The following is a 24,683-nucleotide window of genomic DNA, read 5'->3' as shown; positions in this document are numbered from 1 at the left end:
TCCCCCAAATTTTTTTTTCTGGAATGTCTTAGAATGACGACTAGAATCTACTCCCAAAATTTCAACAAAATCTAAAGAAGACTTTAGAAGATAGGAAACACGGACGGACGGACTAACAAAGTAACGTAGGATTTTTTCATTTCGTTTAAAGTACTGAAATTGACCAAAATGTATGGAAATGGGGCTTCTTGGAAGATTTTTTGCGTGGCCAAATTTTAAGCTGCAAGAACGTGTGATAGCTCGTTGAACTCGTACGGACGCCTAGTTTTTTTTAATGGTAATTTGGAGTCATTTGTCTTTGAATTGTAGAACTTCAATATTTGCTGTATATATGGTTCTGCAGTCTACGACAAAAAAATTTTTTTTAAATTTTTTCTAGTAATAGGACTTGCGTCACGGGCGCTATGCTAACGCGCGCCCATGATCTCATTACAACTTATCAATAACTGGTTCATAGCTAAGGCGCCACTCAAGGAATTAGAAAATCAGAAAGTTAACAGGTTATGAGCCCAGCTGTGGAAAAACAAATTCGTCGTTTCCCGCAACTCCCACAAGGACAAAGAAAAGGAAATGACTGTATAAGATACAAAATATAGTTCTGATTGCAAAACGGATTTATTATTCAAATAAAATTCTAAATAATTAATCGTCCCAATCAATTTCAAAAATTGATTTCGCACTAAAAAAAAATGTATTCTCTGTTCCATCGTTGAGCTACTTCACTGGAACTACCTGCTGTTTCTGGCTGACTCGTTATTATATCCAAACGATTCAGAAACTGAATTTCATATATTTTTTTCTCATTCAAAATTATAAAATTTTGTCCCATCAATAAAGCAATTTAAGACTCGACAGGAACATGATCAAGATGTCTTGATTTTGTATTAAATTTTTTCGAATATGTCAATGTCAACCCTCAACTGGCAATTCCGTATATATTATATGTATGTATGTACCACAGTCCCATTATTCATTCAACACTAGCCTAAACAAATATAATATTTGTTTTGAATACAATAATTAACCATGACGAGGAAACACTTGAATAATATTTTACTTTTGAAAATACAGTTGAAGTAAAATATTTACTCACTGCATGTTAAAAGCATTGAACACGGTATTTATATATGCATTGACGGACCCAGAAGATATACGTATGAATTTTTAGCTGTTTTAGGTATAACTGTTCTATACACCCGAATGCCATATTTACCAGAGAGAAGAAAAAAAAATGTTGAAAAGACCACACATCTTAAAGGTTTGTGTGTGCATGTTTCTTTAAGTCAAAAATTTCATGCTGAATAAACAATAAAATCGGGCAAAAGTCAAAGATTAGAAACGAATGTTCAATGTAATATTTGGACACATTTTCATTCAGATGTTTACTATTTTCGCCTGAAGCCACTATCTTAACGGTGGCATGACAATTACATTGAATGAATGAAATAAAATAATTAGTTTATGACCGTGTCATTTACATGGCACGACTTTGTGTTTCCGAGTTAATAAACACTTTCGCTATTATAATAAATTCCAACTTTATCGTTTCCAGCAACACCTACTTATGGAAATGCAACCATCAGCAGTAAAAGCCAAGGATTATATTCCACTCAACACGCGGTTATAACCACCACGGTTTGCATTGTAAAACCTTAGAAGTATATTAAATGGATGAAAAGCCTTACAAGGTGTCTTCATGTTGCCGAAGAGATAAGCTCATTGACAAAACGGAAATGGACACAAAATGAATTTTCCTTTTGAATTTATCCAGAAACGTTTTATCGCTCGAAATAAATCTACCCCATTTTACCGTTTACTTTGCCATCACGTACCGTATATTACCAACACATGCGTATCGTAAACAGGTGAATGAGCAATTAATTAAAATAACACACCGTTGCGTTGGAGGGATCCCTTTTCAGCTTAATATGGAACGATAATAATTTAAGGATAACGGGGATTTTTTGATGAATAGTTTTTCCGAAATTAGATTCTTTTTGAAATTCCTTCCTTTCAGAAATTTTTTTATTGCTCATTCATCCACGCGACAAAATATCCATTAAAGAACACTTTGAATGTTTGACGAAGATGTGAGAGAAATGCACGGCTAAAGCCAAATTGTTGTAAAAATTAGATTTTGTAATCTTAGCCTGTTACAGACGGCTGTCATCCTGCTAACGACAACGACTGCAATAATAAACGACAAGCTCCTATTAATTAGGTCTTATATAACAAAGAGCGTGTTCAAAATAAGTCAAGTAAAAGATTTCTGAAATCAATCTTTGAAAATCTTCGATCAGATGAAGTAATAGATCAGATGGTAAAACTGTTAATATGTTTGCCGTCTGTGACAGGCTAAAACACTTAAATAACACCACCAAGTCCTAACAAAATGCAGGTCAAATGGCGAACGGAATTTTTATTTAAATTATGAGTTTTTCGTGGCAACCCCTTAAACACTTATTTGATTCTTGCATTTTTTAAAGTTTATTGAAAATATTTCTATATGATCGCCCATACCTTCCAATGTATATAATGAATTTAGACCAAATATGATATAAATAGATACGTGAGGGTACAGCAACATCGTTTGTACCCTTTTTCCAAATATTTTTTTTTTCTATTTAATATATTTATAACAACCTTAATCCCAATTTACCTAAAAAAAACTACAAATTGTATTACCAAGGATATTACAAGATCTACTTGAGGTACAACTTTCTTCCCTTCCTTGCGAACGTCTTTCTACAAAGTTATTAATATCCGATATTATGCTTAACCATATCATCAGGAATATCAAAACGGTTTTTGCAGGACTAAGGAACCAGCAACACATATACAATCCCAATGGAGGGTTCAAGCGAACAATTTTTTTACGATTCATTTAATATTCAATGGATCGGAGATTTAGAATTATGTTTCGTGAAGCACGCGTGAAGCATTACTGATTTAAATGCACAACTTACGCTTTCACCATATAATGTGTGTACGTACGAGAATACGAGTATCAAGATGTAATCAAACAAGGACATTTTCTTGAATATGGTTCAAACGATTTACGGTTTATTTTTAAACCAATATAATGTTGCTACAAAATTGGGATATGTCTTTTACTCACTCTTAGAGATGTATAAAATATGGCAGTCGATGATCACGTTGAATATATCCCTCAACACCATAAATTTGGATATTTTTTTTTATCTTTCTTTTCGCATTGTGCATCTTTTTTATATCTGTCTACACAATGACTATATTTACTTAAATGCATAAATACAAATTTCATATTTCCGGGTAAAAACCAATTTATAACAATCAATAACCTAATCTGACAAAACCAACAATAGTTATGTTAGGATAGGAACAGAAAGAATTTGTCGATATTTTTTTTTCTCGTTCGGAGACTACAATAGCAAAATAAAATGGATGAAAAGGCATTTAAATAAATAAATAGGTAATATTCGGTACATTGGATTGCTAAACCAACCACTCAATACGAAAAGTGGTGTTTCTACACGGTCAAAATGGCCAGGAACGCTAATAAATTTTATGTACATCAGTGCGATCAAAATAGTGCGTAAATAGATTTTTAGACCCGTACGAAGTACTGGGGTCCTATGCGTTTACGCATACATCCGTAACACGTCGAGTTGGACTCCCTGAGTAAGGGGAAACCTATTGTGGTTGTCTAGAGATGCCAAATCAGTGAAGAAAAAAAATGTCCGTCTGTCCGTCTCTCCGTCTGTCCGTCTGCACGATAACTTGAGTAAAACGCATCCGATTTTGAAAATTCTTTTTTTTCCCGTTTGGTAATGTCAAAAGACAGGCTAAGTTCGAAGATGAGTGATTTTGGATCGACCCTTCCCGAGCTGTGGCCCAATAAGTGCTTTACGGTTTTTCGAAGATATCTCCGGACATTTAAACGTTACACTTGTATGTGATACGTCAAATGAAAGGTATTTAGAATACCAATCGACAAAAAAAAGTTAATGGAAATCAGATGACCGACTCGTGAGTTAGACCCCTTGGTGTGAAACAGGCACAGGGCGGCAAGCAGTTTTTGCTTGTAGGTCGGCCACATTTGAACATATTTCGTCTGTTTTAGCTTTATTAGATAGGTATTGACCGTACCAATCAGGGAAAAAAAAGTTTTTGAAATTATGTTCTCCGGAGCGTGAGCTAGGTCTCTTGGAGTGAGCTCTTATCTGGCTACTCGGCCGTACAGTGAACGTGGAGTATTTTGTCAATATCTCGAGTAAATGTTGACCGAATTTCATGATTTTTTTTTTGTTGGAAAGGTATTAACGAATGTTAAGCGTCGGTAAAATTTCCGGTCTCCTAACAAAATGGCTGCCGGTGGCCATATTGGATTTTAATAAAAGTGACATATATTGGGAAAAATGGTACTTAGAGTGTTTCTAATATGATATACACCTATTGCCAGACTGTTATTTTGACGTGTAGGCATTATGACCCACGCCTTCGGCTAGGGCAATAATATCCTACACGTCAAAATACCAATCTTGGCAACAGGTGCATAATATATATTATGAGATTGATTGATTTAAAATCATTTACATGATACATGCGTCGAAAACCGTACTTTTTATCTTTGAAGCACGTCTTTCGACGTCCTCAGCATGTAAAATCCATTACATAACTCGAGATAAAAATGAAAAGTCTTGTTTTCGTGTGTTTATTGACCTCGGCTTCGCCTCGAATTAACAAAATTCACACGAAAACTCTACTTTTCATTTTTTTTTATCCCCAGTCATGTAAAATATTACTTAATGTTTGTTGAACATGCTCTTTGATATTTAAGATCACATTAGTCCGAAGTTGTCGTTTATTGCTGATGTCGCGTCGTTATCAATAACAGATGATAACGATCTGCAAATAAGTTATGAGCAGTTATGACTTTTGTTGATCCGAGACGACAAATACACAAAAGCTTGACCTTTTAGTTATCTTGAGTTTTGTGATGTATTTTACAGGCTTTGATTTCCCAAACCAATTATCTTGTTTTCCCTATTTACAGAATGAGCCACTTTCGACCGTAAGGACATCAAAAGAATCGTGCTGTGCGATTGACCAAATTAAATATGTACGCCGTACGACCTAATTTTACATACTCGCTCTCGCTCCGTAACGACTCATTCTGAAAAACATCGACTGTTCCTGTGTTGGTACAAAAACTTCTTTTATAACAGTTGAACTGTTACAGTTTCAAAATTCCGGCAAGGAAAATGTAAGACCTGACGCTTGGAAGCATTATAATGGAACAATCCTTTTTTGCTTCCAATTCGAAAACAAAGTCAATCTTTTGTTTAAATAAATTGTTGCATTCATGGTGAAACAAGTTAAACGCAATCAACGCACTACGGTGGGTTGACTCAATTAAAGCTACCCATTAATTAATGATAACTAATAATTACTTAACTAGGTCGGCGCTATTAAAAACGAACTATTGTTGTAGGACTGTGTTTCCTATACTCGTTATACCGCTTAAAGTGTGCATGGATCGTGCAAATTGGACTTTTTGTGTGCAAAATAGAGTTTTTTTTTGTACATTAGGAAATTGAATTGTACACAAAGAAATGAGCCGAATGTTAACGTTCCGTTTATGATCAAAACTGACGGAAGAAAGGGGACACATCGGGTCAATGCTTGTCTTGTTCTGTTCAATAAAAATTGCAGACAATACCTGTTTCATCACATAACTCAGAGTGCAATTCCACTTTTTGAGGTTGCTCATAAAGAAACAGAGACGATTGATAGCCTGACAGCCCTATAGGGCAATATAGCTATAATGAAATAGTATTTTACATGACAAGGGATAAAAAGTTGAAAAGTAGAGTTTTCGTGTGAATTTTGTTGATCCGAGGCGAAGCCGAGGTCAACAACTACACGAAAACGAGACTTTTCAACTTTTATCCCGAGTTTTGTAATGGATTTTACATGCTTTTGAAACCTAAACCAATTTTCTTGTTTTCCCTAGTGATGTAATTCGCCACTTACGACTCTAGGGAAAACAAAAGTATGAAAAAGAAATAAAATAAATAGCAATGAGTCTATCCACCTTATTAACAATTATGGCAATAGACGATTAGTTTTGTTATCTATATAAGTAGTAAGCATTTCTTAAGTCTTACCACTTCAGTGTGTCTGCACGAACCGATCGTTCCAGTTTAATATTAAAATAACGACAGTGGTGAAAGCCTTATCTTTGCATTATAAAATTTGATTTAATTAAAATTACTTGAGTCGAACAGCTTGGAAATGCAACAACTAAAATTCCTAACCGTCATGACTCTAATGGTAATCGTAGTCACGATTTCATCAAGTTCTGGTAACGTCTAATTTACGACAAAATTATTATTTCTTAAATCGATTTCGACTGTCTCAATAACAGCATTAAAACTATGCCCGGCCGAAAACTGCATCCCACCAAATCATTGTGAAATACCCTCAAAATATGCGGACATAATGTGCTCGAAAAAGGGAACTGCATGTTGCTCGGTGGTGAAATCTGAATTCAGAACTCATTGCAGACATCACGGAGGCGTTTGTCAGGAAAAATGCAGTTTTTCTCTTCAGCGCGAAGTAGTCGACTGCCCTTCGCAAGTATGTTGTGTTTTGATATAAAATGAAATAAATTTGCAGTTGCCGCATAACTATTCAAACTTTGAAGTTCGTTGTTTGCTATTTATATTTGTTAAAGAAGCACACTACCGAATTTGCATTGCACTTGCCTTTCGGTAAGGAGTACTTAAGCGAAACAGTACTTTTTTAGCGTATGAGGGCAGGACCTCATAAAAAAGCAAAAAAGCTGTGAGGTCTAGCAACCAAGATCTATCTAGTATCGAACTTTAGAGACTTGTAAGGTGCGCCATAGCATGTGTGCGGAATATATGTATTATAGAAAACTGTGTTCGGGCATGGTGATATCTTTCCGATAGTGATATCCCGGAAAGCTGAGGGTTCTAGTACAGAGCATCTAAAACTATGCAAAACAGTGAAGTTCCGATGGTGGCGGGACATTTCGACACCGTCAATATCGTCAGGAACGATATTATCGTTTTTTCGGACGATACTATCGTCTAAAAAGCGATACTATCGTTTTTAGACGATAGTATCGTCCAAAAAAACGATATTATCGCCCAAAAAAATTTCATCCAGGACGATAATATCGTCTAAATTGAAAAATTCTAAAATATTGTCTGGACGATAGTATCGTTTTCTTTTCGATATTATCGTTCAAAAAACGATATTATCGTTTTCTGGACGATATTACCGTTCTAGAAAATCTAATGGATATTTTCGTTTTCTGTACGATAGTATCGTTTTTTAGACGATAGTATCATCAAAAAAACGATAGTATCGTCCAAAAAAACGATATTATCGTTTAAAAACGATATTATCGTTTTTTTAAACGATAATATCGTCAATAAAACGATAATATCGTCCTGAAAATATTTTAAAATTTATAATTTTAGACGATATTATCGTCCTGGATGAAATTTTTTGTACGATAATATCGTTCCTGACGATATTGACCGTGTAGTTATGTCGCCTCATCTACTATCGGAACTGATGGTACACGAGATTCCCCTGACAACAAATAAATATGTTTAGCTTGTGGCTATGTGATTGTAGAAGATATCCAGCACTACCGGTTACCTTGGGCACTAAGTGCACAAAATATTCCATAACACTAGTCGAATTGAAACAATTCCACTGTTGATTTTGGGAGACCTATTGTTATTGCTTTGAACAGAAGTATTTTATAACAATCTCCGCAGCCCAATTGAGACCAAATTACTATCGTCACCCCACTTTATTTAATAATTTCTATATTTCAGCGTCCATAAATTCTAAATTATCAAAACCTTTTCATTTCAGTTTCTATGCGGTGGTTTCATTTTTAATTTGCTCATCTCCTAATTGCATGTAATTCTTACCAACAGTCAGATATTTATGATTTAAGGGTGACTTAGAGAAATTAAATTTGGATATTTTCTGAGTTGATTAAAGCATTTTGTTCTTGTTTCATCTCCTTTTTATAAGGAGAAAAAAAAACACATTGGACAGAAATTCTAATAAAATTTTACAACCCAGCATCAATGAATTTTCATTAACGTGCAGAAAATGTAAACATTAAAATGGAAAAATTGAATTAAACCTTACCTTGCTGTATTAACACTCATTTGATTCGGTTCCCCTTTATATAATATAAAAAAGATGTTTGCCATTTTACACATTTTATGTTAAATGGTATTTCATGCCTTTTTATCCGCATCATTTATGCTGAGTTTGGGCTTATATGTAGCTCTGTATATTTATTATTACCACTGCCATAAATAAATCATTTTATTCACCCCTAGCAATTTTTTTCCGTTTCTTTTTGAATTCTCATCAAATATTTATTTTAAAACTTAATTTCGTTTCACTGGGCGGAATGGTGTTTTATATTTGTAGTAAATTTGAATACAGATCTTCTACCGCATTAATAGTCAGTGACAAATTTTGTTTGTGTTATCCTCCCGAAACGAATTTATTTCATTTGTGAATGACTGCATTTTTTATGAGGAATAGAAATGAAAAGTTACTTAATTGTACTAATACGTTTGGCGTAGATATTCATCGACATGTCACACATACTGTAACATCATGAATAAGTAATGTTTTGTGATGATTCTGTCCACGCTTCTCTTCATCTGATTTTCTACTTGTAGGTGACAAATTGTAGCTGATTTTACTTGATTTTTTTTAGAAACGACAGATGTATTCGCCTAGTCGGTTGGCCTGTAGAGGCGCCACATTTTTAGCCCCGTACGAAGTACAAAGGGGCTTATAGGATTACGATGCCGTGTGTAATTGATGGAATTCGAAGCAGACGGTAAGGGCAAAGTGTTTGCCTATGTTCATAGATGACGAATCCGCAATAAAAATTTTGTCTGTCCGTCTGTCCTTCTGTCCGTCTGTCCGTCTGTCCGTCACGTCGATATCTTGAGTAAATCAAATCCGATTTCAAAAATTTTCCCTGAAAGATAGTCAAAATAGTGAGGCTAAGTTCGAAGATGGGCATATTTAGGTCGGCCCTTCGTGAGTTAGGGCCGCCTAAGTGCTTTAAGGTCTTTTGGGGATATTTACGGCAAAAAAAACGTTGGAAATGTAAAAGAAACGGCAAACGATAGGTAATGTTGATACCGATCCAGGAAAAAAAAGTTTTTTAAAATCGGGTGAATGGCCCGTGAGTTAGGGCCCTAGAAGTGAAAGGCTACTCGGCCCTAAGTGTATTTTGCATATAACTCGAGTAAATTTCATCCTTTTTTCGTGATTTTTGTTTCATTTGAAAGGTAATCGAAGCCCGAATATAATGTGGCGAAGAACGTTTTAAATTTAGGTCCTTGGACTGAGGCCGCTCCTCGGCCCTAAGTGTATTTTGCATATAACTCGAGTAAATCTCATCCAATTTTGCTAGTTTTTGTCTAATATGAAAGGTAATTGAATACCGAATAGAATGTGGTGAGAAAAATGTTTGAAATTTAGGTCCTTGAACTGAGGCCGCTCCTCGGCCCTAAGTGTATTTTGCATATAAATCGAGTAAATCTCATCCAATTTTGCTAGTTTTTGTCTAATATGAAAGGTAATCGAACGAGGAATAGAATGTTGTTGAAAAAAAAATTAAATTTGGGTCCTTGGACTAAGGCCGCTACTCGGCCCGAAGTGTATTTTGCATATAACTCGAGTAAATTTCATCCGTTTTTCCTAATCTTTGTTTCATTTAAAAGGTAATTGAACATCGAATAGAATGTTGTTGAAAAAAAATTTGGGTCCTTGGACTAAGGTCTCTCCACGGCCCTAAGTGTGTCACCCTTCGATGTGTAACAGCTAATTTTGCAAAGACGAAAACTTAAAATTGGCCAAAATGGAGCATGTTTCTTCAAAAAAAAAAAATTGTATGGAAATTTTTGTGAAGACGAAAATTTAAAACTGGCCAAAATGGAGCATGTTTCTTCAAAAAAAAATTTTTTGTATGGAAATTTTTGTGAAGACGAAAACTTAAAATTGGCCAAAATGGAGCATGTTTCTTAAAAAAAAAAATTTTGTATGGAAATTTTTGTGAAGACGAAAACTTAAAATTTGCCAAAATGGAGCATGTTTCTTCAAAAAAAAAAAATTGTATGGAAATTTTTGTGAAGACGAAAATTTAAAACTGGCCAAAATGGAGCATGTTTCTTCAAAAAAAAATTTTTTGTATGGAAATTTTTGTGAAGACGAAAACTTAAAATTGGCCAAAATGGAGCATGTTTCTTAAAAAAAAAATTTTGTATGGAAGTTTTTGTGAAGACGAAAACTTAAAACTGGCCAAAATGGAGCATGTTTCTTCAAAAAAAAAATTTGTATGGAAATTTTTGTTAGGACGAAAATTTAAAACTGGCCAAAATGGAGCATGTTTCTTCAAAAAAAAAATTTGTATGGAAATTTTTGTGAAGACGAAAACTTAAAATTGGCCAAAATGTAGCATGTTTCTTCAAAAAAAAAATTTGTATGGAAATTTTTGTTAGGACGAAAACTTAAAACTGGCCAAAATGGAGCATGTTTCTTCAAAAAAAAAATTTGTATGGAAATTTTTGTTAGGACGAAAATTTAAAACTGGCCAAAATGGAGCATGTTTCTTCAAAAAAAAAATTTGTATGGAAATTTTTGTGAAGACGAAAACTTAAAATTGGCCAAAATGGAGCATGTTTCTTCAAAAAAAAAATTTTTGTATGGAAATTTTTGTTAAGACGAAAACTTAAAATTGGCCAAAATGAAGCATGTTTCTTCAAAAAAAAAATTTTTGTATGGAAATTTTTGTGAAGACGAAAACTTAAAATTGGCCAAAATGGAGCATGTTTCTTCAAAAAAAAATTTGTATGGAAATTTTTGTGAAGACGAAAACTTAAAATTGGCCAAAATGGAGCATGTTTCTTCAAAAAAAAAATTTGTATGGAAATTTTTGTTAAGACGAAAACTTAAAACTGGCCAAAATGGAGCATGTTTCTTCAAAAAAAAATTTGTATGAAAATTTTTGTGAAGACGAAAACTTAAAATTGGACAAAATGGAGCATGTTTCTTCAAAAAAAAATTTTGTACGGAAATTTTTGTTAAGACGAAAACTTAAAATTGGCCAAAATTGAGCATGTTTCTTCAAAACAAAATATTTTGGTAGGGAAATTTTTGTGCAGACGAAAACTTAAAATTGGCCAAAATGGAGCATGTTTCTTTAAAAAAAAAATTTTGTATGGAAATTTTTGTTAAGACGAAAACTTCGAACTTAACCTCAGGAATCCCATTCCTCGTCGATTAAAAAAAAATCATCAAAATCGGTTAAGAATTACTCAAGTTATCGTGATGACAAAGAAAAATGGTAGCAAACAATTACGTTTTTGATAACATTTCATACATTGTGTGGTAACAAACATTTTAGGGTATTTTCTGGCGTAAGACCCTTGACTTTCAGTCAAGGGAATTACTAAATCTATTACTTCTTTTGTTCAATGTATGATTGCATCGTGATATTTTGCTGTCAGCAAGTGATAACTAATTTCTGAAAAAAGGTAACAAGGCTGACAACTGCTGCCTTATGTTTTTATGATGACTTGCGCAGCATCAGACATGACTTTCAATTTCAATATATGCAAGAATATATGTTTTCACATTTGAATTGTTTTGAAGATACCATAATTATCATAATTACAGCCAACTTACTTTTCTGGCTATGGAAATGTCTTAATGAAAAGCGAGAAAAGCTGCCTTGTTAAATAGATATTTGCATCACTTGGAGGTATCTGTGATGCACACAATTTGACACGCATTATGATACGAAAGACACAAAACAACAGCAAATAGAGTGAAAGAATTACATTCGCCTTCGTATGCAAAAATTCAAAACGGTCGTTTTCACTCCTTGGACTGTTTCCAAGTACTATGAACACCGTTAATTTACTATCCTAAAAAACGAGGCTTTCGAATAACGCTCGGCGCGGGATTTCGAGTGGTTTCGTGTCATAAAGGATAAAGGAAAATAAAGAAATTCATTGCAAAGTGACACTGCAACGGTATAGAGAAAGTCTTTTGTGCACCGGACAACTGAAATACGACATATTTTGCCATGATTTTTGTTATAAAATGTCAGGTTTTCCCAAACGATATATCTATCGTGCGGGAAAAAATTTCATTTCTTTACGATTTATCGTGTGAGATCGGTTTTGTATGAATTTTTCTATGACTATAGTCAGATACTATAATACGGTGAATGTGAAGTGTGTATGTTTACTATTACATACTATTAAGATACTATTAAGAAAAAGAAATTCCTAAGGTTAGATTCCAAGATAGATTATACTGGTCTAACCATCCAGTTGCTGTTTCTAAACTAATTTTTGAATCTATTTCATTAGTATTTATTTTTCTGGGTATTTGACTTGTTAACAAAAGCGAATATAAAAATAGATTAACGTTTGCGGCCAGAGCGAAGCGATTTTGATTGAATACAATAGTACTCTAATGTGAGCACAAACATAAAACGAGACCTCTACAATATGACACACCTAACAGTGTTATAAAACCGCATTACCTAGAAGAAGTAGTCATTGCCGACAACTGATGATGTGCACCCTTTATACTTCCATTCTTAAAATTTTTATTTATACAATTTAACTTCAAAAGTTACTACAGGGAACAATCACACAATACCACCCACCCACGTGCTCAATTTATTTCTGAGATGTTTTTTCGACGTTAACCATACATTTTGCCATTTATTTATTGTAATATTTCCAAACAAAAACAGCGTACACATGACCTTTTTTACGTTTTTTGAATGTAATTATAGGAAAAACAGAATCCTGATGGTTCAAAATAATGAAATTAACGATGAATTATGACTTTAACTTAAATTTACCAGACTGTTCAAAATTTAACATAATATCTGCCACGTGTATCGGAAATTATGCGGAATGTACAAACACTACAATTTCTTTTATAAAAGAGTCAAAAGTGCATATGCATCTCTTTATGTACAAGAGTAAAAGGGTGCTGGTTTTTACTTCTTTTTTGTAATGTCAAACTGATGCCGTTTGAGATATTCTGTCCTCATCATCCATCATGCATTTTCATTCGCACTGTAATTTCTCAACATTCACAGGCACATGCAGTTCCAATCATATCCGTTGTGAAAATATTTGACACTCCCGCAGGATGTCGTCTCTGACAACCAAATTGATTACAGTTTATTGAAAACGGTAGAAAAGTCTTTTCGTTTCTCGGCTGCAGACACGACGTGAAAATTCTGTCGTTGAAAATTTTGGTTTAGTTATTTTGTTTCACATATTTTCTTCAATTTTCCAACATTTTCCTAAATTATACTTGGTTTTCCAATGTCCAATGTTTTTCTTACATTTATCCATCCTGAATTACCTCTGATTCAGATTCGTAGGAAGATTTAGCTACTTGTAGCCTAGTAATTGTAGGATATGGATATTGGATATCCTAGTTATATGTTTCAGATGTGATTCATCTTCTATTTCTACAAAACTGTATTAGATTTGTCATGAATGAAATCGTGGCACCGACATTTCAAGCAAATTAAAAACGAAATTACTTAACGATTTTCCATTGCAACGCTTTTTAAGTCTATAAAAGAATAAATTTTGCTACCGTATCAAAAGCAAAAACGACATAAATTCGAATGACTTCCCTTCGTTAGCGCATTTTTGTTCACGCAAATGTATACTTATCACACCATGAGGATTCGAATTTTTCATGAGTCACATTATAAGGTGTGTGTTATTGCAGCCAATTCATTTACCATTTTTGTAGTACAATGGAACAAAATGATTTATTTTGAAGTGTTTGAGTAAATAAAAGTATTGATTGAACTAAAGGATAGGGATATATTGTGTATACAGCGAACCCGTATTCGTTCATGTTTGTACAACGGTAACGACTTAATTCAACGAAAGCTATGTGAATGAGTGTAAATATTCACTTAGAATCAAGCTAAAGAATTCAACACTGTACGTATTCTACGAAAGGACGACGCTACATAAGGATATATGCCAGGTTTTAATTTTTAAGATATTTCGACGAAATCTTTTACTTCATTAGTTTGAGTACGAGTCCCATCGCAAATAATTATATATTTATTAATGTGTGTTGTCAACGCACTGCAAGCATGAATGATTGTAGTCTTACTTTATATTTAAAAAAAAATTCAAATATACTTTACACTGTTAAAATTTGTAAGATACACTGTCCAGCTTCAGTGCAAAATTAAGCCACTCATGCTTGAAGAGCGTTTGCAGAGTTCATATCAGACAAAAACCTCTTAAAAGAGGAAGGGTGACGCAAGTCCTTTACTTACAAAAGTATTGATATCAGAAAGGGTGACGCTCAGGGCTCAGATACGCAAAAATTTAACTTTAACACCAATTTTTTATATTAAAAAAATTGCGTCACAAATGGCAGATGATGAGGACAACCAAACAACAAATTTTTTTAAAACAATTTTTGTCGTGCTCCTAACTGAGTGATTAATTGTCGTGCCACTATTACAACTATTTCGGTCAAGTATGTATCGTGAATGTAAATTTCATAACATAACATATCGAGAAACACATACAAATACTTACACACACATAAAACGTTCATTTTACATGTAAATATATGTGGCTTGTATGGGAACTTCCTAAAGCCCTAGCTCCTAAACGAGATCATGTCGACCCAAAATTTTTTTTTATCAAAAGTCTTAGAATCATGCCCGGATACTACTACCAAAATTTCAGCAAAATCGTTGGAGCCGTTCTCGAGATAGATTCCACAAACAAGCAAAGGTTGGTAAAATTCATCATTTCAGAATGGGTCAAATCTGACCTTTCCCATATAAAAATCTAGATTTTGAAATGCAATATCTCGGCCAATTTTGAACCCTATGAGGCGTGCGATAGCTTGTTCTATTCGTTTTAACGCCCAGAATACGATTATCATACTATCGTGGGAGCCAAGGGGGAAAAATCAAAATGTTGCTGTATATATGTTCCTTAGTCCCTACAATTTTTTTTTAAATTTTTTGTAGTGTGGACTTGCGTCACGCCTGCTTACTAACGTGCAGGCATGATGTTCAAGCACAAATTGAGATCCAAAGTCATGTAAAACACAAACCTTTACATAATCACTTCAGGCAATTCTCAACCTATTGAAGTAGTTGCAAAAAATATTTCCTTTTTACAAATTTTGCAACTACTTCCGGCGAGTCACTTCTCAGATTGTTTGTCACAATTCGCTCGAAGATTTAAACAACTTGAAATCTGCCCTATCTATCACCGAAACCAATATTTATAATTTTGAAAATAGTTTGTCATACAAGTTTATTGTAGTTCCTATAATCCATTTTAACATAAAATTGTTGCTCTTAATGAATCAAAATTGTTTTAGGGCGTGTAAGGCGCTTGAGTTGGATAACCCTTCGAGCTGGCTTCCGATCCATTTTGTGTAGTTCTGCTAGTATTTTCAGAGAACAAGCCACCATATCTACGATTTTGCTGTGCGTTGTCCTCAGTATCTCTACTTCGCAATGCGTTAACTAATAGCTGTTGACCAAGAGGTGATGAAGCGAAATTTCCCAATGTTTGTAAGAAACTTGGACCACTATCTTGTGCTTGGTTTGGATTTTGATTTGGTCCAGCATTACCGTTATAAGGTTGATTTGGACCTACTTGACCAGTAGGATTTCTATTATCAAAATCATTACGAGTATTAGTGTTCTGATTACTTCCACGTCCTCCACTACCGGTGAAAGCGCTCAACAAACCAGAAAAATCGATTCCACCAGAACCTGAACTACTCGAAGGATTTGAATTTCCTTTTCCCAGAACGCTCAGCAATGAACCCAAATCAGGACCTCCAGAGCTTCCAGAAGATCCACGATTGCCACCGCTGAAAAAGTTCAGAAAGCTGCCCAGTCCAGATTCACCTTCCTTTTTACTGCCAGATGTATCTGATGCAGGTGGAGGTGGATTATTTGGATATCCTTGAGGATTCGGTGGATAGTAGCCTCCTTGAGGGTTTGGTGGATAATAGCCTCCTTGAGGATTCGGTGGATAATAGCCTCCTTGAGGATTCGGTGGATAATAGCCTCCTTGTGGATTTTGCGGATAATAACCACCTTGTGGAGCCGACGGTTGATCTGGTTGTGGTAAATTTGGATACAATTGCCCACTATTACTGCTAGTCTTATTCGATGAAACAACGTCAGTCGATTTTTGATCATTGCCAACATTCGACGTACTAGAGACTCGTTCAGACTGTTTAACTTCTCCGTCCAGATCCAAACACGATGCATAGAAGCCACATGTTGAGCCTTCAACCAGACCTGCCTTACACGGTTCATAAAGACCCAGACATTGCTGCGATGATGCACAGTTTACATTTCTGCAGTTGCTTCCAAAATCTTGATAGAACGGACGAACAAAATAAGTTTCTCTATCAAAAGGTACTGCACACGCACAACTTACTTTTCTGAGCATTCACCGTCAATGCAAATACAACCACAACCGAAATCTTTAGCGAGGTCAACATTGCTGGTGTCAAAGATTATCTAAAAATTGAATGAAGAGTACAGAATTAAAGTTTTGATTAATGGAAGAGATGACGCAATTTATGTTATTAATGTAGACGCAACTTCATTCAATGAAATAAATATTTAGCTTTGATAACCTCTTAGTGGGATTATTGGCTGGAACATTTGGAAATTGGAATGAAACGCAAATGTTTTTTTTTAAAAACGATTCTAACCATTTCATCTTCCACAACAAAATACTTAATAAAGTGATACAAGCGAAATAAACTGACTATCATCAGAGTGACCGTCATACACTTCCACATTATTTTGAATAAAATTTACTAATTACACGTAAATTCACACTCCGATCATTAATAGACTATGTTCTCATCTGTTAAGTTTATACGTTTTATACTGACCTCTCCGAACAAAACGTTTTGATATGTTTATTGAAAAATGATTTCCACTTATCTCAATTTGCAAAATTATGAAGAATTAAGCTCGTATAAGTCCGTCTCGTACAGTGTGTGTTTACAGACTGGTCTAGCTCAACTGAAATCAACTGAAATTTGAAATTCAAGGTCATCCACATGTGTAGAATCTACAATCATTGATGTGCCAATCGTTAAAGGCTAATACACAGCTCAATTAAAATGCAATTCCGCAACATCTCGTATAACATTTTGTTTAGTATGAGATGTCTGCAACAAGTTATATCAGTCAAAAACACTCAAAAGAGTAAAAGTGACGCAAGTCCCTGTGCATACTTCCAAAACAACTGATATCGCTGGTTGTGACGCATTCTGCGCTTGTACGCAAAAACTGTAACAGGAAAAATTTGACCAAAGAAATTCTAGAAACAAAATTTTACCAAAAAAATTTTGCGTCACAAAGTGGCGACTGATATCAGTTATTTTGGAAGAATTAGTAGATTGAAAATTTAAAAAAATTTAAAAAAATTTAAAAAATTTTGAAAAATTTGAAAAATTTAAGAAATTTAAAAATTTTTTAAAATTTAAAAAATTTAAAAAATTTAAAAAATTTAAAAAATTTAAGAAATTTGAAAAGTTTGAAAAATTTAAAAAATTTGAAAAATTTGAAAAGTTTGAAAAGACGGACGGACGGACGGACGGACTAACAAAGTAACGTAGGATTTTTTCATTTCGTTTAAAGTACTGAAATTGACCAAAATGTATGGAAATGGGGCTTCTTGGAAGATTTTTTGCGTGGCCAAATTTTAAGCTGCAAGAACGTGTGATGACTCGTTGAACTCATACGGACGCCTAGTTTTTAGCCCCGTACGAAGTACAAAGGGGCTTATAGGATTACGATGCCGTGTGTAATTGATGGAATTCGAAGCAGACGGTAAGGGCAAAGTGTTTGCCTATGTTCATAGATGACGAATCTGCAATAAAAATTTTGTCTGTCCGTCTGTCCGTCTGTCCGTCTGTCCGTCGATATCTTGAGTAAATCAAATCCGATTTCAATTTTTTTTTTTCCTGGAAGATAGTCAAAATAGTGAGGCTAAGTTCGAAGATGGGCATATTCGGGTCGGCCCTTCGTGAGTTAGGGCCACCTAAGTGATTTAAGGTCTTTTGGTGATATTTATGGCAAAATTAACGATGGAAATGTAAATGACACGGCAAATGTTAGGTATTGTCAATACCAATCCAGGAAAAAAAAGTTTTTTTTTTAAATCGGGTTAGTGGACCGTGAGTTAGGGCCTTAGAAGTGAAAAGCTACTAGGGCCCTATGTGTATTTTACATAGAACTCGAGTAAATTTCATTCGTTTTTCGTAATTTTTGTGTCATTTGGAAGGTAATCAAAGGCCGAATAGAATGTTGTTGAAAAAAAAATTAAATTTGGGTCCTTGGACTAAGGCCACTACTAGGGCCCTATGTGTATTTTACATATAACTCGAGCAAATTTCATCCGTTTTTCGTAATTTTTGTTTCATTTGGGAGGTAATCAAAGGCCGAATAGAATGTAGTTGAAAAAAATTTTAAATTTGGGTCCTCGGACTGAGGCCGATACTAGGCCCTTCAAAAAAATAAAATTTTAGGGCGATTTGAAATTTTTGTTTCATTTGAAAGGAACGTCGTACGGGGCTTCGTAATTGCGCTATGCGCAATTTCTAAGATGTACACATTACATAATAATTTTACTTTAACTACATTAACCGGCGCAATAGTCTTACGGTCAAAGTAGGGTGACAGACGCACTAGGGTCACGTACGCAATAGATATACGGGTTTGTGCAAACGCTCCGACTGTTCTGATGGCTCGTTTTTAATGGTAATTTGGAGTCATTTGTATTTGAATTGTAGAACTTCAATATTTGCTGTATATATGGTTCTGCAGTCTACGACCAAAATTTTTTTTTGAAATTTTTTCTAGTAATAGGACTTGCGTCACGGGCGCTATGCTAACGCGCGCCCATGATAGGTGGAAATTTTAAATTGGTCGATTCTTACATGTTGTATCTCCAATCATCAGAAATTTATCGAATGCAGCATCAATACATCGCGAATATCTCTTTTAATGTACCCTCAGATCCACAAAAATCAACGGCTCATTGCAACAATCGACAACTTTAAATGAAACATTCAATTAAGTTCAGTAGAAACCATTTAGAAACGTGTAGTGATTAGCTGTAGACAATGGTAACCAGAACAATTAGGGCAAAATGAATGTTGAAACTGTTGAAGTAATAGATTTTGCATCAAAATTTGAACAAAAGAAATTGGGGCCAAACAAAAATTGTCATCGTTCTTAACGTGTTCAAGCACAACTTCAGATCGAAAATATCATTTAAAACAGAAGAACCCTTATACAGTAGCGTTCGAACAGTTTAAACAACTTGAAATTTGCCTCCTCCATCACCGTCACCAATATAATCTTGAAAATAATTTGTCATAAGCATGGGAATTGAGATTTGTCAAAATCAAATAAAAATTTTCCTATTTTTTCTCCCCCATCATCACAACTCCAGGCACCCTCTTCCGAGCATTCAAACGATATTCACTTCAACTCTGTAAGTACTTTCCATTTGACACCGTACCATAGATAGATATTTATTCCCCAAAATAATTTTGACAGTTTTTCTGTTCGGTGTGTCGTAACAACTATGTGTTATATGGATGGATGTGCCTCAATTTATTGCAGAATATGTAGAAATACACAATGAGCCTGATGGTAAGGTTTATTATTTTGTATATTTCAGTCCTTTTATGTAGACATAACAGTGGGTGGCAAATGATTTTATTTCAAAATAATAATTGTACCTATTCATATTGAGAGAGTACATCAATTTGGTTCAGGTATAAAGTTCAGCGCATTCAATATTATATAGAAATAGTTGCAGGATGTTGTGAGTAGCACATTTTTCATCATCAACAATAAAATAAAGAAAGATGAATGATTGAGAGACAATTCCCAACTAAGAACTAATGCGGAGTGTAATTTATATACGACGAGAGTTATCGCAACAATTGGTAACATTTGTCATCTTTAACTTCATTTATCACTTAAAGCCCAACATCATAATTAACATGAAAATTGTCGCTTATCTTTGCTTAAACAAATAAACCATTCTGCTGGAATTACTGGTCGTATCTTCCTCATACACCGACCAACAAAACGATACATTTAGAATATGCATCCTTGTTTTATCATCCATTGAATCTTATTCAATTTCCCCTATAATATTCATCCGCTTGCATTCAAGAGTGTTGTACTATACGACAACTTGTGCTTCCATTTTCTATTCATCCATAATGTAATTTGAAATATTTTTTTCTTTTTTATATGTTTAATACGACTTTTCGAGAATATTTTCAAGGATTAGATAAGTACATTTATTTCTCTAGGGCTACATTAAAAGCCTATTCAGAAGGTTGCACCCTCACCCCAACCATATTGAATTTATTGCTCGGCGACAATCAAGATTATAACAATGCAGTATAATAAATGTTGCCAAAAACTATCGAGACACAAATGCAATGAATAAATTTTTTTTCGTTTTCAAATGAATTTTTGGATTTCGGTTGATTCGTGGGTTGTATTAAACAACAATCCTTGTGGGATAAGTTGATTGAGATGTTTTCGGTGCCACGGCGAGTATCATGAATAAATAGTTTTGTTTTAAGAATTTGATAATGTTTTACTGTTGAAAACGGGTCTTGGTGGCCTTGATACTCAGACTTTGATTTGATTTGTTTCGAGACATCACTAACATCCTTTAACCGCTAATAACAAACGCAACCTCGACTACCAGCTTAACTTTATTATCGATCCGCGCCTCGAAGTATGCAAATAATCTCTGCATTTGAAAAGTTATGTGCTAATTGATACGTCGCCTAAATGTAGGCTAGACTTGTGAATAATAATTAATAGTATTTGGTTACGTCATACGAATCATGCAGTGTGTAGATCCACTAAATATACTGCAACTACCCAGATTATAAAGCTTGAGTGAACTTTAGGACGTTACCAATGCGATATCATCACTAGAAAAATTCCATGTTAAATAGTCTGATTCGGGAATCGAATCCAGCGTCAACCATTATTTAAGATGAGTCGACACAACGCTAAATTGTAGTCTTCGTTACTACGTGTCTCAGCTTTGCAAGTGAATACAGGACTCACTCTACTATAAGAATCTCTTATGTACTGCAAAGATGAAACAAATCTATTTTGAAGCAATTCACACGAAATTCGATCGAAATTCAAAATCTTTCTCACACAAGTCTTTCAAACGCTGCGTCATTTTCATACAAGGAAGCGTTGAAATGTGTTTTTTGGTTCACTTTTTTATCGACTCGTTCATTTAAAATTCAAATTTTAGGCACACTTACGGCGTGAATAACACCTGCTGACTTTTTACAAATTACAGTCCTTTTTTTACTCTTAAAACGTTTCGTAATGTAGTGTCCCAAAGGTTTGTTTTTGGTCTTTAATACATTGTTCGTACAATGTGCAGCCAAAGGATTAGTGGCATACCAATACTATAGGCTTGTAACTTTAATTCCTCAAAAGTCGAAGAGGACTAGAACGCCCAAGCACTAGAACAGAATTTAAATAAGGGAACTACTTTACTCCCTGATTTAATTTCTTTTACATTTTTTTTCTCCTAAAAATGATGGCTGTGTTGAACAGTCACTATTCAAGTGGATCATGTTTCTCAAAATGTGTACATACTGATGTGTAAATACATAACTACTTGAATTATCACTAGTTTCTCTGAAGTGGTTTCCATCATTATCCACTTAATTCATTTTCATTTATCACTTAAATGCCTAAATGCATTTTATAAGTCGAGTTGTTGTGCGGGTGAGAATTTTAATTTTTTTCGGTTCGAACGAGAATTCTGTGACGACGACGATGGTTAGCACTACAGCAACAACAGACATACAATCGAATCAATTTGGGAACTTTCATGAGTAACATTCGTCGTCTTATATGGTAACCTTTGGTAAGGTAAATTATTAAAATGCTACAAAAGCTAACAGAATCAACTGAATTTCGAAGATTTGGTCGATGCAAATCCAAGTTTCAAATTTTCAATTAGAATCGTTGGATGATATCCTATTTAAGCCGGAAAAATGTGTTTTTTTTATAAAACTGATTTTGTGTGCATACCATGGACAGCTCTACGTTAGAGTATCCTATTTTTTACCTTATGCAACTCAGCATCATAATCAGACGTCCCACTGATTTTCGGACATTTCTCTTGAAAAAGTCGGACTAAATCGGACATATTTTCGCTAAAAAGTCGGACTAAATCGGACATTTTCTAAGGAAAAGTACCTGTATTTTTTCAATAAAGTACAAAATCGGACAATTCCTCGTCGATAAATCGCAAAATATATAAACATACTGAAGCAAAGCACCCAGCAGGGTAATAGAGGTTGTTACACGTCAAATAGAGTAGTTTGATACCAATAATACCATTAGCAGCCTTAATGGTAATTTTGCAATGACATTATGAAAAAAAAAGGTATGGAAATATTAACTACTTTATTTTTTTCTATTACCCTGCTAGGTGATTTGACTGAAGCAAATGCTCAGCGGATCACAAATTTTACGGAACCTAAGTTTCGGGTGAATATAAGATATAGGACGCGTTCTGTTGCTTGCGTGACGTTTGGAGTTTTTGTGTTGAGTATAAAGATGCAGCCTGGGGCCAACATTGTAAAAATTATATTCACCCGAAAGTAGGGTTCCGTGAGTTTTTGTGGATTTGCATTAAGTACCTTCAGTACTTTGGATAAATCGTACTTATAAATTGAATTTAGAGGCGTCAGGAATGAAGTTCATCTAAAAGATAAAAAACACCTCTAGCGAGTTTGCTTCTATTTTGGATTTCTGTCTGAACTTTATGGACATTTAGATGCATGTCACTTCCTGAAGTCTTATCACTCAATCATGGTTCAACAACCTCCCTGTCGTCCTACAACTTACAACTTAGATGTTATAAGTCAAAAGGAATATAAATAACTTATAAATTCGATTGTCTGTTGATTGTAAGTTAACGTGTACAAAATTGTAAATATGTGAGTCAACCTCTATGGTACCTCTGAGGGATTCTTTTGAAAAACAGCCTACCGAAATCGGACGCATTTTCCAGTGGACTCTTTTATATATGCCTAGAAAGGTATTCGATCCTAGAAGCCAAAACCTGTTTCGAAAAAATTCTTCGAAGTTTGTGTGGCTGGTGGAAGGTGATCAAAAATCGAAAACTTGCGCTTTTCTTACAAAAATTTCTCCAGTTGCACGAGCAGTACAGGGTTTATGTGGTTTGGATGCATCTACGATGAAATATGGACACTTAAACATTTCAACTTCTATTTCATCGTACATGCATCCAAACCACATAAGGACCCTATTTGGCCCGAAAGCACATAAAATTACCTTTCTAATGACACCCCACACGACACTGTACGGTTCGTGTAAATGGAGAATTTTCTGTAAGAACAGTGTAAGTCTTCGGTTGAAAACGTAACCTGCACATATTTCAGTGGATGAATTTTAAAACCAATAAGTCCCTATTCGGCTCAATAGTACGTGTGATTACCTTTCTAATGACACCCCACACGACCCCGTACGGCTCGTGTAACTGGAAAATTTTTTGTAAGAAATGTGCAAGTTTTCGATTTTTGATCACCTTTCACCAGCCACACAAGCTTCGAAGAATTTTTTTGAAAGTGGTTTTGGCTTCTAGGGTCAAAAACCTTTCTAGGCACATATAAAAGAGTCCACTGGAAAATGCGTCCGATTTCGGTAGGCTGTTTTTAAAAGAATCCCTCTCTATGTAGTCAACATAACAAGACAATACAGTAATATATTTATTGCCTTAATTTTATAGTTACATGTACAATGCAATGACATATTTGTCAATGTGAAAATGTGTAAACAACTAAATGCGAGCGGAGCGAGCGAATTTTTTCGAGTTTGCATCAGAAGCATTTAATGTTACTAACAAATTTTATCTTGAAGAAAAAGTCTCATAAATTTTTATTTTTGAAGAGAAGTCGGACAAAGTTGGACAATTTTTAATGAAAAAGTCGGACAAGTCGGACAAATTGTACAAAGTCGGACAAATGTTGAAAAGGTCGGACAAATCGTACATGTGGGACGTCTGATCATAATATGCAAAATTTGCAAACTTTAGATGCCTCTGTGGCATAAAACGTTGTATTCAACTCGATGCAAAGTTCTTTATTAGGCTCATTTACAAGCCTAATAAAGTACTGTGCACCTCGATTAGAAATGAGTAATTTATACAACTAGCAGTGAAAAGTGGTAGTTTTTGTCACTAGATGTGATGTTATAAAACCAGCGAAGCGAGAGTCTGACAGATCAAATTTGATCAATGCTCCATTAAACCGAGTAGCAACGCACTTCGAGCATGAGTGGTACTCTAAATAGAGTAATCGAATTTTTGTCTTTTTCTTAATAGAGTTCTGAAACGGGACAGAGTGTTGAACAAATTTTGGCCCTGTAAAAATTTTTTGAACATTTTTCATACAAAATACTTGCTTGAAGTGCGTTGCGAGTAGACATTGGACATGGACTT

At 34.5% G+C, this 24,683-nt stretch overlaps 1 protein-coding gene and 1 long non-coding RNA gene across 2 annotated transcripts; one reads left to right on the top strand and one right to left on the bottom strand.

The window, feature by feature from the left end:
- The first annotated feature begins 6,193 nt into the window (after positions 1–6,193).
- On the top strand, positions 6,194–24,548 carry LOC119084651. The gene is made up of 4 exons (XR_005089107.1): positions 6,194–6,208; positions 6,270–6,346; positions 6,410–6,659; positions 24,538–24,548. It is a non-coding gene; the product is annotated as an uncharacterized LOC119084651 (long non-coding RNA).
- Positions 15,397–17,168, bottom strand: LOC119084650 (annexin A7-like). Its single transcript, XM_037194720.1, has 3 exons — positions 17,026–17,168; positions 16,560–16,642; positions 15,397–16,495 (listed from the first exon to the last, which is right to left on the bottom strand). The coding sequence occupies exons 2-3, from the start codon at positions 16,621–16,623 to the stop codon at positions 15,477–15,479; spliced, it is 1,083 nt and encodes a 360-aa protein (XP_037050615.1). The 5' UTR covers positions 16,624–16,642; positions 17,026–17,168; the 3' UTR covers positions 15,397–15,476.
- Positions 24,549–24,683: the final 135 nt, after the last annotated feature.

Source organism: Bradysia coprophila, unplaced genomic scaffold (genome assembly GCF_014529535.1).
Source record: "Bradysia coprophila strain Holo2 unplaced genomic scaffold, BU_Bcop_v1 contig_87, whole genome shotgun sequence".
Taxonomy (NCBI): Eukaryota; Metazoa; Arthropoda; class Insecta; order Diptera; family Sciaridae; genus Bradysia; species Bradysia coprophila.
This window is presented reverse-complemented; position numbering and strand designations above follow the sequence as displayed.

Excerpts from the sequence above, each read along its gene's own strand:
- LOC119084650 (XM_037194720.1), bottom strand. The coding sequence starts at position 16,623 with ATGTTGACCTCGCTAAAGATTTCGGTTGTGGTTGTATTTGCATTGACG. Across the intron at positions 16,496-16,559 it reads GACGGTGAATGCTCAGAAAA|ATTTTGGAAGCAACTGCAGA; the intron begins GTAAGTTGTGCG and ends CGTTCTATCAAG.